The 16,354-nt window shown below is 30.3% G+C and overlaps 1 protein-coding gene and 1 pseudogene across 1 annotated transcript; one reads left to right on the top strand and one right to left on the bottom strand.

Annotated features, from left to right (window-relative positions):
- Positions 1-452: 452 nt before the first annotated feature.
- Positions 453-1,103, bottom strand: LOC149175819 (glycosyltransferase family 92 protein At1g27200-like). Its single transcript, XM_089421255.1, has one exon. The coding sequence runs from the start codon at positions 1,101-1,103 to the stop codon at positions 453-455; it is 651 nt and encodes a 216-aa protein (XP_089277381.1).
- Positions 1,104-1,751: 648 nt separating this feature from the next.
- Positions 1,752-4,020, top strand: LOC149175820 (cyclin-dependent kinases regulatory subunit 1-like; annotated as a pseudogene).
- The last annotated feature ends 12,334 nt before the right edge of the window (positions 4,021-16,354 follow it).

Below are 16,354 nucleotides of genomic sequence, written 5' to 3' on the forward strand. Positions count from 1 at the left end.
CGGAAATTGCCAGATTGCTTGCAAAGAACTGACTTCTCAGTGAAGTAAGCACCGCATTTTTGTTCTCAAATGCTATTTTTAATGTAAATGCATCTGTTTTTCCAACTTCCCAATCTAGTAATTAGCACCTAATTTGTTTTCAAATGCCATTTTTAATGCGATAATCTGTTTGTTTGTTTTATTTTTTATTTTTATTATTATAAACATATTAATAATTTTAACCAAATTGATATTATTTTTGGTCCAGAACGAATGGCGAGCCATTAGAGTTCAGCAGTCTCGTGGATGGGTGCACTATGCCATTCATAGTCCTGAGCCACACATCATTTAGAATGCCAGGTAATAAAATAAATGCAGAGAAGCAGACGATGTAATTTGCCCTGTTAATGCAGCCCCTGGTTTAGTAAGATTTATTACTAATCGCGTCAGAGCTACTTTTGATGTAGTTTTCTTTAATGGGTACCCTTGGCATTGGCCTTGAGTTGCTTTAGCCACGAAGGAGAAAATACAAACTCGTCAACGTCAGTGTACATCATCCATTGACACTTCTGTTTGGCCATGAGAGCACAGTGTGAGAATCCATATTCCTGTGTCTTGGCCCATGGCCATGGATGCCTGCTTACCTTGTAATTTTCTGGTAGTAACCCTTCAACAGTTTCTGCCAGATCGTCTTCACTGTTGTTATGATACAGAAAGAAGTGTTCCACACCCAGATGAGAATGGTAGATAACCCATTCTCTTATGTATTTTGCAACGTTGAACACCATGGTGACGGCATAGAGTAGTTTCATTTTCTGTGCATTATCTTGAGTACTACTTTTGCTTGAATGATGAGATGGCGGGATTTCATAATAAGCGACGGAAGGAATTGATTTCCCATGGATTCGAAGAGTGATTTCGGAGGCAATGAGCTGATAGCGAACTGATTCATTGGGATGCTCGCATTTAAAGACTTCTTGTGCAGAGAGTTTGACCATAGTTTCAATGGTATTGTTGAATATGCAGCGTAGATATGTGGTTTCAATGTTGAGTCCCTGTCTATTGTTAATCCATTTGGCAAATACAACAATATCCCTCTCTATGGCCAAGCTCTCATATACCATATAATCCCATTTGATGGGTCTGGAATGATCAAAGTAACCCAATTTTGCTGTGATGATCTCTGGTAAATCTGACCTATAATTAGTTGTGTCCACTAGGGCAACTGATGTTGCAGACCAGTGGGTAGCATGTGGAGGAGCCTGGCATTTGACTGCAGCTCATGGTTGGGTAGAATAACCAAATTGTAAATACTCGATGACATTCACTGGTGTATGGATTTGTTACGAGAATGAACTGCTGGGGGATGATTTGTGGGATGTCAGATTGGAGTTTGTAGAAGACAGGCATACTAAGAAGAGGACTTTCTCAGGAAGAAATACAATGTCTTGGATGAAGGAACTCCTGTTGGTTTGATTGGTTAGCAACAGGGGAAAGCTCTTTGTGAATTTCGCAGCCTGTGGTTTATACAGATTGGGTTCTTTCTCCATTAAGCTTTCTTGCAGGCTTCCATATTGAAAAAAAGAAACATTCCTTGACCATGTCTCCATATTAACCTGGTATGATTTAACTACAGAGCCAAGAACAAAGTGTCTATTAGCTACAAAATCCATTTTGCTATTCAACATTCTACAGACATCTATGCATCAAGAATTAATGCCCAGAAAAATGGGGCTCTGCAACAACCTTGTAAAAATGAGAAATACACCAGGATGCCTCAAATTCAGTACTCAGAGAAATACACTGATGATACTTATGAATATAGGTTTGTAACTCAGAGCTTGAGCTATTTTTTTTGTTAAATAAAATATTTGTTTTGCTTTTTGGCTGGATGGTGGACTTTTAGTAATCTGTTAGAGATTCCTCTGATGTTGGTGATATCGTTCATCTTCTACGATTTGGGCAAAATGATAGTTTCATCTCTCAGATACGTAGTTTATATGGGGTTAGGTACATTCTTCAAATATTGTAATACTTTTCATGTGTGGATTTATATGATGGGGTTAGGTTATGTTGCGCACATACAGAGGCTTGGTCATGTACTCACTTTCTGTCTTTTTCTATGGAATAGATGTATTCTTAGTAATCAACACTATCAAACCGTGTTAGTGATGCCTGTCATGAATTAACATGTATTCTTAGTCGTAGAGTAGGCATTAAGCCAGGGGCAGACCCTGCATCCAATTTTGAGCTTTTCATTCTTTGTTGGACAAGCCTTTGTTTTTAGACCTGCTTGATTTCTATCAAGTGAAAATAAGAACCTCACAGTTAGTATATAAAAGGATGTAATGTCAAATATCTTAATAAAATTGAAGGAATCGTTGCCCATGATATCTGGAATTTATTAAGAAATTTGCTTTTGTCGAGCTAAAGGATCGACGATCGTTCTAATCCTGCAATCATATCTGTTAACTTCAAAATCTCCTTATAAGATGTATTTGAAATTCTCTGTCATCATGGCCCTCCACCCAAGACAACCTATTGATGTCTAGATTGAAGGTTTTCCATGAATTTATGTAGGTCCCTTTAAAGTTAGAATGCCAGGTAATTAAATAAATGCAGAGAAGGAGACGATGTGTCCACGTTGTTCTTACATTGCAAATAATTTCCTGGAAGTTTGGACATATATTAAATAAATGCCTGATAACTGCTTTTGGTCAGTTACAATCATATGCATATCAAAGTTTCTTTTAGATATTTATAGTTTTATCTTTGAGTGTGGGTATGCTTGATTGCTGGCTGTCTAGGTGGTGAGTTGAATATCTGTAATTAGGGTTTTATTTCACCCAAATGGATTATTTTGATGATTGGGCATTATGTGTCATCTCCAGACATGTGGTTCTCCCTTCGGAAACTACCAAATTGCTTCCTAAGAACTGACTTCTCAATGAAGTAAGCACCGCATTTTTTGTTCTCAAATGCTATTTTTAATGCAAATGCATATGTTTTGCCAACTTCCCAATGTGGTAATCAGCACCTAATTTGTTTTCAAATGCCATTTTTAATGCAAATGCATCTGTTTTTCCAGCTTCCCAATGTGGTAATCAGCACCTAATTTGTTTTCAAATGCCATTTTTAATGCGATAATCTGTTTGTTTGTTTTATTTTTTATTTTTATTATTATAAACATATTAATAATTTTAACCAAATTGATATTATTTTTGGTCCAGAACGAATGGCGAGCCATTGGAGTTCAGTAGTCTTGTGGCTGGGTGCACTATGCCATTCATCGTCCTGAGCCACACATCATTTAGAATGCCAGGTAATTAAATAAATGCAGAGAAGGAGGCGATGTGTCCACGTTGTTCTTACATTGAAAATAATTTCCTGGAAGTTTGGACATATATTAAATAAATGCCCAATAACTGCTTTTGGTCAGTTACAATCAGATGCATATCAAAGTTTCTTTTGGATATTTATAGTTCTATCTTTTAGTGTGGGTATGCTTGATTGTTGGCTGTCTAGGTGGTGAGTTGAATATTTGTAATTAGGGTTTTATTTCACCCAAATGGATTATTTTGATGATTGGGCATTATGTGTCATCTCCAGACATGTGGTTCTCCCTCCGGAAACTGCCAAATTGCTTCCCAAGAACCGACTTCTCAATGAGGTAAGCACCACATTTTTGTTCTCAAATGCTATTTTTAATGCAAATGCATTTGTTTTGCCAACTTCCCAATGTGGTAATCAGCACCTAATTTGTTTTCAAATGCCATTTTTAATGCGATAATCTGTTTGTTTGTTTTATTTTTTATTTTTATTATTATAAACATATTAATAATTTTAACCAAATTGATATTCTTTTTGGTCCAGAACGAATGGCGAGCCATTGGAGTTTAGCAGTCTCATAGATGGGTGCACTATGCCATTCATCGTCCTAAGCCACACATCATGTTATTCAGAAGACCTTTGAATTACCAGCAAAACCAACAACAACAGGCTGGGGCTCAATCTCAACCTATGGTTCTGAAAGCCCAGTGAGTTCTAATGTGGGCAAAGCAGGGGCTCAATCTCAACCTATGGGTTTGAATGCCCAGTGAGTTTTATTGTGGGCAAAGTAGACTGTCCTGCCTGATGTGCTCAATTTTGAATGATTGATTGGATTTTATTATATAAATAATTGAGAGAAACGAAGAATAATAATTTGTATAATTTTGATTAAGGATTTATTTTATTTTAGGCAATTTATATACTAGGTTTAGTTTTAATGATTGAATTATTATAATATTTATTATTTTGAACCAAAATACAATTCTTTCAATTTAACATTTCTATCGGCTTCTCTTTGCACCTTTTGGGGCAATTGCTAGTTATATTAAGTTACTTGAAAAATCGGTCTCCTACAATGTATTTTAGGTATCAGAGGAGGGAAATGGTTATTTCCATTTATTGAGGAATCATTTAGGCAATTTCAGTCTTGTAGAAAATATTCGTGTTGGTTCAGCCTGGGCCCGAAACTTTTTCGTTGTCATCTAATTAATGAATGCATTAGGTTGACCATAACAAAATATCCATTTTCAGAATACACATAACTAACTATTGCAATTGTAACTCATTATCATCCACCCTTGCTTTCAACAATGTCCATTCACATGTCGCTATTCTTCTCCACTCTATGCCTTACCACTCTATGCCTTATGGCGTTTCCTTTGCAACATAAGGTGCAAATGCTAGTATATATATATATATATATATATATATATATATATATATATATATATATATATATATATATATATATATATATATATATATATATATATATATATATATATATATATATATGAATTAACACTTACATGAAATTAAATGACAAAACATTTATAACTTAAAGAATTTTATAGGTATGAACGAGCACAGAAGGTGAAATAAGAGGGATAAAATGTTTATATGTGTGTGTGAGGCCAAAAAATTATAAGTTAAATAATTTGATTCTTTTTTATGTTTCATAAATGTAGGTTTAAAATAAATTTATACTCATTTATAATAGTTAAAAATCTTGTTTTATAATTAATTAATTAATTATAATATTTGAAATATGATTTAAAACTTATTTTTACCAGATTTAAGATGGATCTAGGTGGTATAATATATCTACTTGATATTGAAATAGTTTATTTACAATTTACGTTCTCCACATTAAAATATTAAAGCATGCCCCTCATAATTTTTTTTCCTGTATGTATACATTTAATTTGTTTATTATTAATATTTTCTAAAAATTATTGCATATCAAATATATATATTAAACATTGAATAGATTACAAATATCTCTCATACATTGAATTAGAAAGAAACTATTAATCGAATAAGGATTCTCTCAAGTTTACTCTCTCTATATATGTTTCATGTTAAAATCTTTTACTCAACCTGTATATTGAAATATTTTATAGTATATCACATGTAAACTGACCGTCGAATGAATTACACATCATATAATATCAATAATAGTATTTCCTGTCATCGAAAGTAAATATAAAATTATGTTATCTAATATGGACATTGAAATATTTTACTTATAGTTGAGTAAAATATTTTTTGTTGTTAATATATTTTTGTTTTAAATATCACATGTAAATTCATCATAGAATGAATTACACATCATATAAAATCAATAATACTATTTCCTATCATCTTCATATTAAGTAGTGAAGAAATTACATTTCTTCCTCGTACTAAAAAGTATTTTTTTTATTACTTTCGGCTACTTTATATCTTTATATAAAGTTATATAAACTTAAGGCGAAAATTGAAGTATCTTAATTATGACCAACATTAATTTCTTTTGTTTTTATTATTTTTATTTGTTAATTTAAATTAATATAGAGGGTCTCTCGATGCAATTAATTAAAATTTTTATAATTTAAATTAATAAAAAAATATTTTTTAAATTTTGAATTTTAATTTAAACTTGCATATTCCCTTTTACCAATCACCAATTTTACATAATTGCACCAAGGTGCATTCTATAGCCCAGTATGACCCCGATGTGTAAGTATGTCACGTCCTAAAAAAATAATAAAATAGCTAATGTTGACGAAAACATTAGCTTAAATTATATATAGCTTGAATCTTTAGATTATATATAAATTTTTAATCTTATTAATGGACTAACATTAATTATTAAAATATAAATATGTATTATTATATATAATTTGAATGGATAATAAATTATCTCATGAATTTAATAGTTCCTGTATCATATAGGTGAAGTTGAATGGATCATAAATTCACTTTTACGGAATTTTTTTACCACATTAAAATTCCAAATTAGATAAAATTTTAAACATCTTCACTCTTACCTAAAACAAATACACCATTTATTAAATCAAAGGAAAACAATTAATTCAACACAAAGAATCCAAAATTCTGCTACAAAATCTTTTAATATTTCTTTTAATTAAATATCTGTAAAATGAACCTTTAAAAGGAAAAAAAATATCGTATGGATATATTAAAATATTTAAAGACATAAATATTTCCGCATAACATTTTCAATATTTGAAAATATTAATTTGATTTAGTTTTATATTAATTTTTTTTATCATGCTATGTAAAAAACTCAATAAATCTAATATTGATATTAAAAGATTAATATTAATAAGTTTAATAGCTTTTGATTAATATAATATTCTATTTTTTATATTATAATATATCATGATACACATTTACTCTAGATATATATGGAGGGAAGAACAAAGACATGGAGTGATAGAGGTGGAGAGACAAAGGGAGTGACAAGGGAGAGATGGAGATGAAATGAAGGAGAAAGGAGAGGAAGAATTAATAAAGAGATAAAGAGAGAAGTGAGAGTGGGAGAGAATGGTAAGAGAAAGAAAGAGAGACACAAAGATGGAGGGGGGAGAAAGGGCGAGAGGGAGGAGGAGAGAGGGAGGGAGGGAGAGGGTGAGACAAATATATGGAGTTGGAGGGGGAGAGAGAGTGAAGAAGGAAGACAGAGAGTGAGAAAAGTGGAGAGAGAGAGAGAGGGAGTGAAGAAGAAAGATATAGAGAGAGAAAAGTGAAGAGAGAGAGGGAGTGACAAGAGAGAGATGGAGAGAGAGTGTGTATGTTTTGGGGTGAGATAGAGAGACAAAGAAGGAGATATGGAAGGAAGGGGGAATACAAGGACAAAGGGGAGGGAGATAGTGACAGAGTTGGAGGGCGAAAAGAGGGGGCGGGGGGGGGTAGGGGGGTGAGAGAGAAAGGGAGAGAGATGGAGTTAAAGGTAGAGAGAGTGAGATAAGAAGAAATACATAGAGAGAGAAAGGTGGATAGAGCAAGGGAGTGCTAAGGTAGATAAGAGAGAGAGGGAGAGAGGAGAGGAGGAGGGAGGAGAGATAGAATGGGGATAGAGGGACAAGAGGGGAAGAGAGAGGGAGAGGGAGAGGAAGAGGGAGGTAGGGATACATAGATATAGAGAAAGAGTGTGTATGTTTTAGGGGTGATATAGAAAGACAAAGGAGTGGTAGAAGGAGATAGAGATATAGATGGGAGGTAGGGAGAGGGAAGAAGATTGAGTCAGAGAGAGGGAGGGAGGGACAGAGAGATATAGATATGGAGAGAGAGAGAGAGAGAGAGAGAGAGAGAGAGAGATAGCGTGTGTGTTTGGGGGGGTGAGATAGAGAGACAAAGAATGAGCGATGGAAAAATATATAGATATAGATAGAGTGGGGAGAGAGGGAATAAGATTTATTTTACTAGATCCATTGATTTCAGTGTAGATAATTTATAATCCTATTTTATTGTTTACACTAGATGCATTGATTTCTTTTTTTTTTCTCGTTAAAAAATAATCTATTATTTACAGGAACAAGAAAGACATTTACAATCATAGAGTCTTTTTACCAGAGGCCAACCTGTGGCACTCTGGATTGGGAGGAATCAAAAGGGCAGCCCTCGCAGGGGCTCCATGACTGAACAAAACATCCCACGCAGGGGTCTTAGACTTCCAAAAATGCGACCATTTCATACTAGATAACCCGCGCAGGGGCTTAGGACCATAAGTGTTCATCCCACGCAGGGGCAGCAAACAACCATCAGCATTTACCCACGCAGGGGCAACAAAAGACATAGCAAGAACAGGCATTAAGACAACATGACAGAAACCGAAAGCCAAAACAAAACCTGAGTGTCGCTGGAGGAAGTGATACTGAGCGGATGGACAGCTATTCGTCCGGCTCCTCCTCGACCACCTTGCACCAACCATATTTTTCCATTTCCTCTGCAGAAGGGTAGGGATCCAAGTTGACATTGTCCCCCTTGGATGTCGACACTTCCTGAGGCTGAGGAAGGTTGGGAACATGCTCTGCATCCTCCGCTGGCATCGCCTTGACGATTTCTGACCTCTCGCCCGGGTGCTTCCCCTTGCTGCGTTGTCCATCGCTATCGACCTGGGATTCCTCAAGGAAAAGTACCGAAACGTGGGCATTGATACGGGGTCTGTCCAGAGAGCTACTGAAGGTAAAAATGGCGGAACCAAAGGCAGGCGTAGGTGCTGGGTCAGAATCTGGGCTGCCAGAGTCCATGAATTGGCTTGCTTGGATGGGGTTGGCTTCAACAATACGATGGCATCGGCAACGACAACAATGGGAGCGGGGTTCTTCAACTGGAGGACGAGAGGACCCTCCCCGGGCAGAGCCTCGACGGCTGAGCAGGCGCTGTCGAGGCCTAACCATTTTTGCAGGAGCACTGGGGGTAAGGAACAGTGCGTGATAGGGAGGCGGAATTGACACAGAGGCGAGCGAACGGCACCCAACAAACTTGAGATTGCATCCACCCCGCCTTTCAGGCTTGAAACTGCACCCAACAGACAGAGGGACGGCAAGAGCTGTCTCCCGGAGAGCCAAAGACCAGGCAAGAGCCTGAACACCAAATACCAAATGAACCAGCTCATGCCGAGCCATCCCGCCACCTTTCTTAACCACTTCATCGTTACCTCGAGCTTCGATCGCCATAACTGCTCGCTGCAGTCGATCCAACAACCCGGACGGAGCATTGAATGTTTTCCCCTATTCATCCTGCCCTTTATTCCCTGGCGGCGATCCTTGCATTGATTGCCAGCTCTAAACCTGAGGCAGCACATGACTAGCATGTGGCTCCTCATTACCGCCCATCGTGTCACCCGCATCCGGGGCACTAGATGCATTGATTTCAGTGTAGCTGTTGATTTCTAATTATAATTTATTTCTTTCACTAGATGAATTGATTTCAGTGTAGATGTTGATTTATAATACTATTTGATTACATTTTATAAATGGATTGATCTCAGTGTAGAGGGTGATTTATAATTATATTTGATTGCTTGCACTAGATGCATTGATTTTAATGTAGATTTTGATTTATAATTATATTTGATTGCTTGCACTAGATGCATTGATTTCAGTGTAGATGTTGATTTAAAATCTTATTTGATTTCTTGCATTAGATGAATTTATTTCATTGTAGATGTTTCTTTCTTATCTTATTTGATCGCTTACAGTAGATGGATTAGTTGTCATTAATTTTGAGGTTGTAAATTATTAAAAATATTTTCCAAGATTGGATGGAAGGGGATAGAGGGAAGAATATTTATTACACCAGATGCATTGATTTCATTGTAGATGATGATTTCTAATCCTATTTGAATTCTTGTACTAGATACGTTGATTCGAGTGTAGATGTTTATTTCTAATTAAGTTTGATTGCTTGCACTAGACACATTGATTTTAGTGTAGACATTGATTTCTAATTCTATTTGATTGCTTACACTAGATGTATTGATTTCAGTGTAGATGTTGATTTCTAATCCCATTTGATTTCTTGCACTAAATGCATTTATTTCAATGTAGATGTTGATTTATAATCCCATTTGATTGCTTACATTATATGCATTTAGTTTAGTGTAGATGTTGTTTTCTAATCCTATTTGATCGCTTGCATTAGATGTTATTAATCTTGAGATTGTAGATTATTAAAATTTTTATTTTTCATGATATATTTAGTAATACCTAGAAGGACACTATTAAGAATGAATTAGTTATCAAAAGTTGTGATACCTAGAATTAAAATGAAATAGACGTATAAAGTCAATCCTCCTATAAAGTGCAAATTAATCCTTGAAAAGATCGTCCCCCTTCTTCATAACCAACTAATTACCAATAGATAATTACATATATTTAAAATATATTCAAAGTTAGATATATTCAAAATTACTAAGAGAAAATTGTGTACAACAATGTATTCAAGATATATATAAGAGGAAAATATATATTTATAAACATTCAAAACAAATCAAAATATTCTTGAAGGAAATAAATTATTCAAACAATAACAAATAAAAAATTTATTTCAAGAGTAATCTTGGCACAATAAATTATTAAAACTACTCTTCAAGATATATTTAGTAATACCTAAGGGACACTATTAAGAATTAATTAGTTATGATAATTTGTGATACCTAAAATTAAATGAAATAGATGCACAATATCAATCCTCCTACAAACTATTGACAATATTATCTCCCTTCTTCATCACCTGCTAATTACTAATAGACAATTACATAGACCTATAAAAATATAACACAAAAACTATAACATTCACAAACATTATCATCCAAATCCAATCACACAAACCACTCAAAGCATCCAAACACATACATATAAACCATTCAAGACAAGCAACACAAACTAAATTAAAGCAGAAAATGATATGGTCATGCCAAGGAAAGAAAACATAATGTGAATTTTGAAGTTAATCTCAAACATATACATAATAATGATAATCTAAAAATGTTACATTGTTGCCCTCAACTAGAACCAACTTAGATCAATATATCACTGGATCTATCATGCACAAAGAAGAATCAAATCCCTGGAGGTGCAAACCTTTTGTCAGGCTCTACACTCAAAAAAGAAGGTTTGCACCTTGAGGGATTTGATGCCTCTGGGTGCATGGTAGATAGTGTTAAATGGATTTAAGCTGGTAATAAATAAAATATAATTGAAAGATTTATATTTGATATCGTATTAATGAACGAAAACCTTTTACAAATCACCAATTTTACATTATAACAATAAAAATATTTATATTTGATATTTATTAATGAACAAAAAACTTTTACAACTAACTAATTTTAAATATTAATATTAATAATAAAATTACGAGCCAAAGATTTATATTTGATATTGTATTAATGAATGAAAACCTTTTACAAATAACCAATTTTACATAAAAATAATAATAATAAAATTACAAGTAAAAAATTTATATTTGATATTGTATTAATGAACGAAAACCTATTACAAAATACCAATTTTACATAAAAATAATAAAATTGCAAGTCAAATATTTATTATACTTGCTGGAGGCATGGTATTACATATTCAATTTTGCCTTTGACTACCTATTAGTTTGTCTTTGACAAAAATTTATGCGCTTATCCACACTTTAACATAGAAAATTCAATTTTTATTATTTATTATTATTATTTAAATTTATTTATTTGTAAGGTGACTAGTTTAGGTATTATTATGGACTATTTAGTAACTTCCATTCTATTAGTTACTAATTTTTTGTTTTTAGTTTTATTTCCTTTTCATTCAACTATTTTTCCCCTTTTTTCTATTGTTTCCATTTTGATGAATTATTGTTTTTCACCATATTTTGAATTTAAGTTAACTTATTATATATATATATATATATATATATATATATATATATATATATATATAAACAATATTAGTTAATCATATTTAAATCCAATTTTTTTGTAAGCTTGGTCGGATTACATCTTCATCATGTCCAATATATCACCCAGGTCAGGGTAGGGAATTGAACCGATGACTTCACATTAAAGAGTGCCTTAACAAAACACTTGATCATTGTCTGAACCGATGACTTCACATCAAGGAGTGCCTTAACAAAACACCTGATTATTGTCTATCCAAGACCAATGGACAATTAATTTTCTAATTTTTAGAAACTATTTCCAAAATTTATTAAAGTTTTGGTAAAATTAAATATAAACATAATTTTTTAGAAATTGAAAATTATTTTTTGAATTTTTAAAATTAAAATTTTTGATTTTTGATTTGTGGATGACTAATTTTAAGTGGTTTAAAATCAAAATTTTAGAATAAAAATTGTCAAAAAAAAAATCCCTAATCATCAAGTGTCCTCGTAAATTAATTATCTATTTTTTTTCCAAATTTACTTAAAAAAAAAAAACAATTGTCATTACATTTTGGGGTTTTACTAACCATGGAAACTGGCTGATTTAAAAAACAAAAACCAACAACACTGTGTGATTTTCCCCCTGTGATTTTCTTCAATTTTTTTTTCCTATTTTTTATTATTGCACGAACTTGGTACAACAATTATCCTCAATAAGCCTTACCTATATTATTTATTTTCACTATTCAATTTTAAATCATGATATACTATAAAAAATAAATTGAAGTCAACACTACAATAAATAAATCTTCTCTTTTGTCTTCACAATTTTAATCATAACTTAAAAATATAAAATAAAATTTATTTTTTAGGAATCTTTTGCACTCACACTTAAGTCTTGGTGTAACTATTTTTTTATTTTAATATACTAGACATTGCAATTTTTTTATATTAGAATTTTATTATATAGAAATATTTTTCTACACAATTTAAACGACACATGATACTTCATATTAATTTGATTTTTTCGACATAGAAATTTTACCATAAATTATTTATTTGTCGCCAAATTAGGATAAGTATAAATTTAAAGTTCAATAAATATTATTTTACAATAATTAGTTTAAAAAAATATATTTATTTTAATTATATCATATATATACATTATTTACATAAAGATCTCTTCCTTATTTTGTCTAAGGTTATTTAGTCTATTAATTACTTTTGTTACTTCTATTGATCGTATTCAAATATGTTTGATTATTAGATTTATGAATTTGTTTAAGTATTCAATAATTGCTATCGATTACTTTTTGCATAAAAGAGATATACTAAGCAACAACATTGCGTATTACACTTGTTCATGATAAGAATCAATAATACATTATTTTATTAATTATTTTATTTTTTAATAAATTTTTTATACCTTTATTATTTTTAATTTACTTAAATTATATTTAAATTAAATAACATGTATTAACTAATAAGGAACCCTTTGTATGATAGAATATTTAATTAATATCGCAAGCAAATTGAATATTTAAAATTTGCTTCTCAAAATGATAAGGATATTCAATCAATTTCGTTAGCAATTTGAATTGAATTGATTAATATTGAATTCGTGAAACATGTTATCAACCTGTGAGGTTAAAAATTCATGTATGTAGTTACTTTTCTTTTCAAAATGATAGAATACTTAATTAATTTCGTTAGCAATTTGAATTCAATTTTTTATATAATTTGTGATAGGTTTGGTTTTTTTTTTATAATAATAATAATATAGTATTTATAAATTTATTAAAAATATTATTTAGAAAATTTAAATAGACGATGTCTTGATGATAAATTATATTGGTTACTTCAAAACTAGAAAAATCAGATCAAAATATTATGAAGTATGGAATTTTGAACCCGTAAAGTGATTTTAAAAAAAATAATTTTTTATAAAAAGAGTAAGATACTCAAATATAGATTAAATAATTTAAATTCACATTTTTTTGAAATATTTGAACATTTAAAATTAAGTAAGAAAAATGTTTTGAAAAAAGCCCTTTCTTTTATTAATTAAAGTACACTTAATATTATTTATTTATTATTATGATTATTTTTATTATCATATAATCCTTGAACCAATTATAATTATAATAATAATAATTATTATTATTAATTTGTATATGTGAAAATATGTAAAAAAAACTAAAGCTATTTATCAATATTGAAGGATTAATTTTTCAATAGTGTAATTCTTTTATCATTTAATATATATGAATTAACACATAACATTTAATAAGCCAGATAAATTTTTAAAAATGTATTTTTTAATTCTTATTTATATTTTTTAATTATTATATATATATATATATATATATATATATATATATATATATAGATTTTAAAGAATTTGATTCCTTTTAGAATAAATTTATATTTGTTAAATCTAGTTTTAAAATAAATTTATACTCATTTATAACAGTAGAAAATTAATTTATATAAAGTTTTGTATATATGAATAATTTAAAATTTATTTTTATTAATTACAAATTATAAATTTTAATTAATAAAAATAATTATATTTAATTTAAATATGCAATTTTTCAAATCACTAATTTTAAATAAAGAATAACAAAATTATATTGGAAAGATTTATATTTGATATTGTATTAGTCTAGATCTATTTTAATTCTGGATCTATCAAACCTAGAGAGGGATCAAATATCTTGAGATGCAAACATTTCGGAGAGATCAAATATCTTGAGATGCAAACATCTTTTAGAATAAAAAAAGATTTGATACATCTCAACCCTTGAAGTTAAGATGGACCTAGACTGGTACAATATATATATATAGTTGACATTGAAACATTTTATTTATAATTCACAATCTTCCTATTAAAATGTTAAAATGGTTAAACATTGAAAGAATTAGAAATCTCCGTCAAACATTGAATTAGAAAACAACTATTAATGGAATAATAATTCTCTCAATCTTTTTCTCTTTATATATGTTTTATTGTTCTATGTTAAAATCTTTAACTTCCTATTAAAATGTTAAAATAGTTAAATATTGAAAGAAATAGAAATCTCCCTCATACATTGAATTAGAAAGAATATATTAATGGAATAATAATTCTCTAAATCTTTCTCTCTCTTTATATGTTTTATTGTTTCATGTAAAATATTTTACTCAATGTGGCTATTCAAATATTTAGTTTTTCAGTAAGTTATTGAAAGAATTTATTCATAACCCACATTAAATTTTTCTTTGATATTTATAATTTATAATTTAAATTACTTTATTTTTCTCTATAAAGTAGATATAAACAATTACTTTATATACAATTATGTTATTTAATATGGAAATTGATATTTTTTACTTATGGTTGACAATAAAATACTTTTTTGTTATTAATATGTTTTTATTTTAAATATCACATGTAAATTGAATGTAGAATGAATTACACATCATGTAATATCAATAATACTATTTCCTATTATTTTCTTATTAAGTAGTGAAGAAATTACATTTCTTCGGGGTACTATAAAGTAATTTTTTATTTTTTTTAATTACATTTCTTCCTCATTTTGAAAGGTAAATTTTTTTTTTTAATTTCAGTTACTTTATATCTCTATAGAAATTATTTAAAATTAAGAGGAAAATTGAAGCATTTTAATTATGGCTGACATTAATTTCTTTTGTTATTGCTATTTTTAATTTGTTAATTAAAAGTATTATTTTACTATTTTTAAATGTAAGGTTACTTGACAACATCTCTTCCATAATGGGATGTAGAGCCTCTCTCAGTGCAATAAATGGACGAAAACCTTATATGTAATATCAAATGCATAGAGTTAGAATTTTTTTACGGAATTACTAGCGTGTAAATTTCTAAATTACTATTCCATTTACCTTAATTGACCATTGGATAAGATCTTCATCATTAATTTGAGTAATTTTTAGTAAAAGAATAATAAATTACATAGCATAAAATCCACTATTAGTGCACATTAAGATAGAGAACCTATTTTAACCTTGCATCAATTCTATGATTCTTTTAACTTAGATAGTTAAACACATGTTTGATAATATAAACAAAATGTCATGCAAAAAGTCAACATCAATAATGACACAATAGGAAATCACATCATTGAACACCAATATACCCTGGAAACCTCGTAGGGTGAAAACCAACAAACATTTAACTTTTATTAAATGCTTGTGAGAGTGTACCCTCACTCAATGGATTGAAAGGGAGCTCATCCCTTGACCATTTTCATAAAATATTACAAAGAAATATCATCTTAAATACAACATAACCAATTAGAAGATATTAAAATAATCATGATATCATTTACTCACAAATCTTTAATCTCTACGTCTTTGTGGCATGGTTGTTTCCATGAGTGGATCATCCTGCAAATGGAATTCCTTAATCTACGTGGGTCATTAATTATTTATCTACCACCATGTTAAACATAATATATCATTTGAATAGGCCACCATCATTCTCTCGCATCGTTGTAGTCAACAAACTTTGATATCATGATTAGATAAAGTATTAATCCACCAATAGTCAATCTTTATTAGTGATGTTTCAACATCTACTCATGTGCTTAAACAAAATATTTTGACATGTCTTCTTTAACATCACTTTACATGCATTAAA

This window comes from Pinus tabuliformis, chromosome 4_1 (genome assembly GCF_031772625.1).
Source record: "Pinus tabuliformis cultivar Carrire ecotype Pingquan chromosome 4_1, CPIR1, whole genome shotgun sequence".
NCBI lineage: Eukaryota > Viridiplantae > Streptophyta > Pinopsida > Pinales > Pinaceae > Pinus > Pinus tabuliformis.

Coding starts and splice junctions, on each gene's coding strand:
- LOC149175819 (XM_089421255.1), bottom strand. CDS start 1,103: ATGGTATATGAGAGCTTGGCCATAGAGAGGGATATTGTTGTATTTGCC.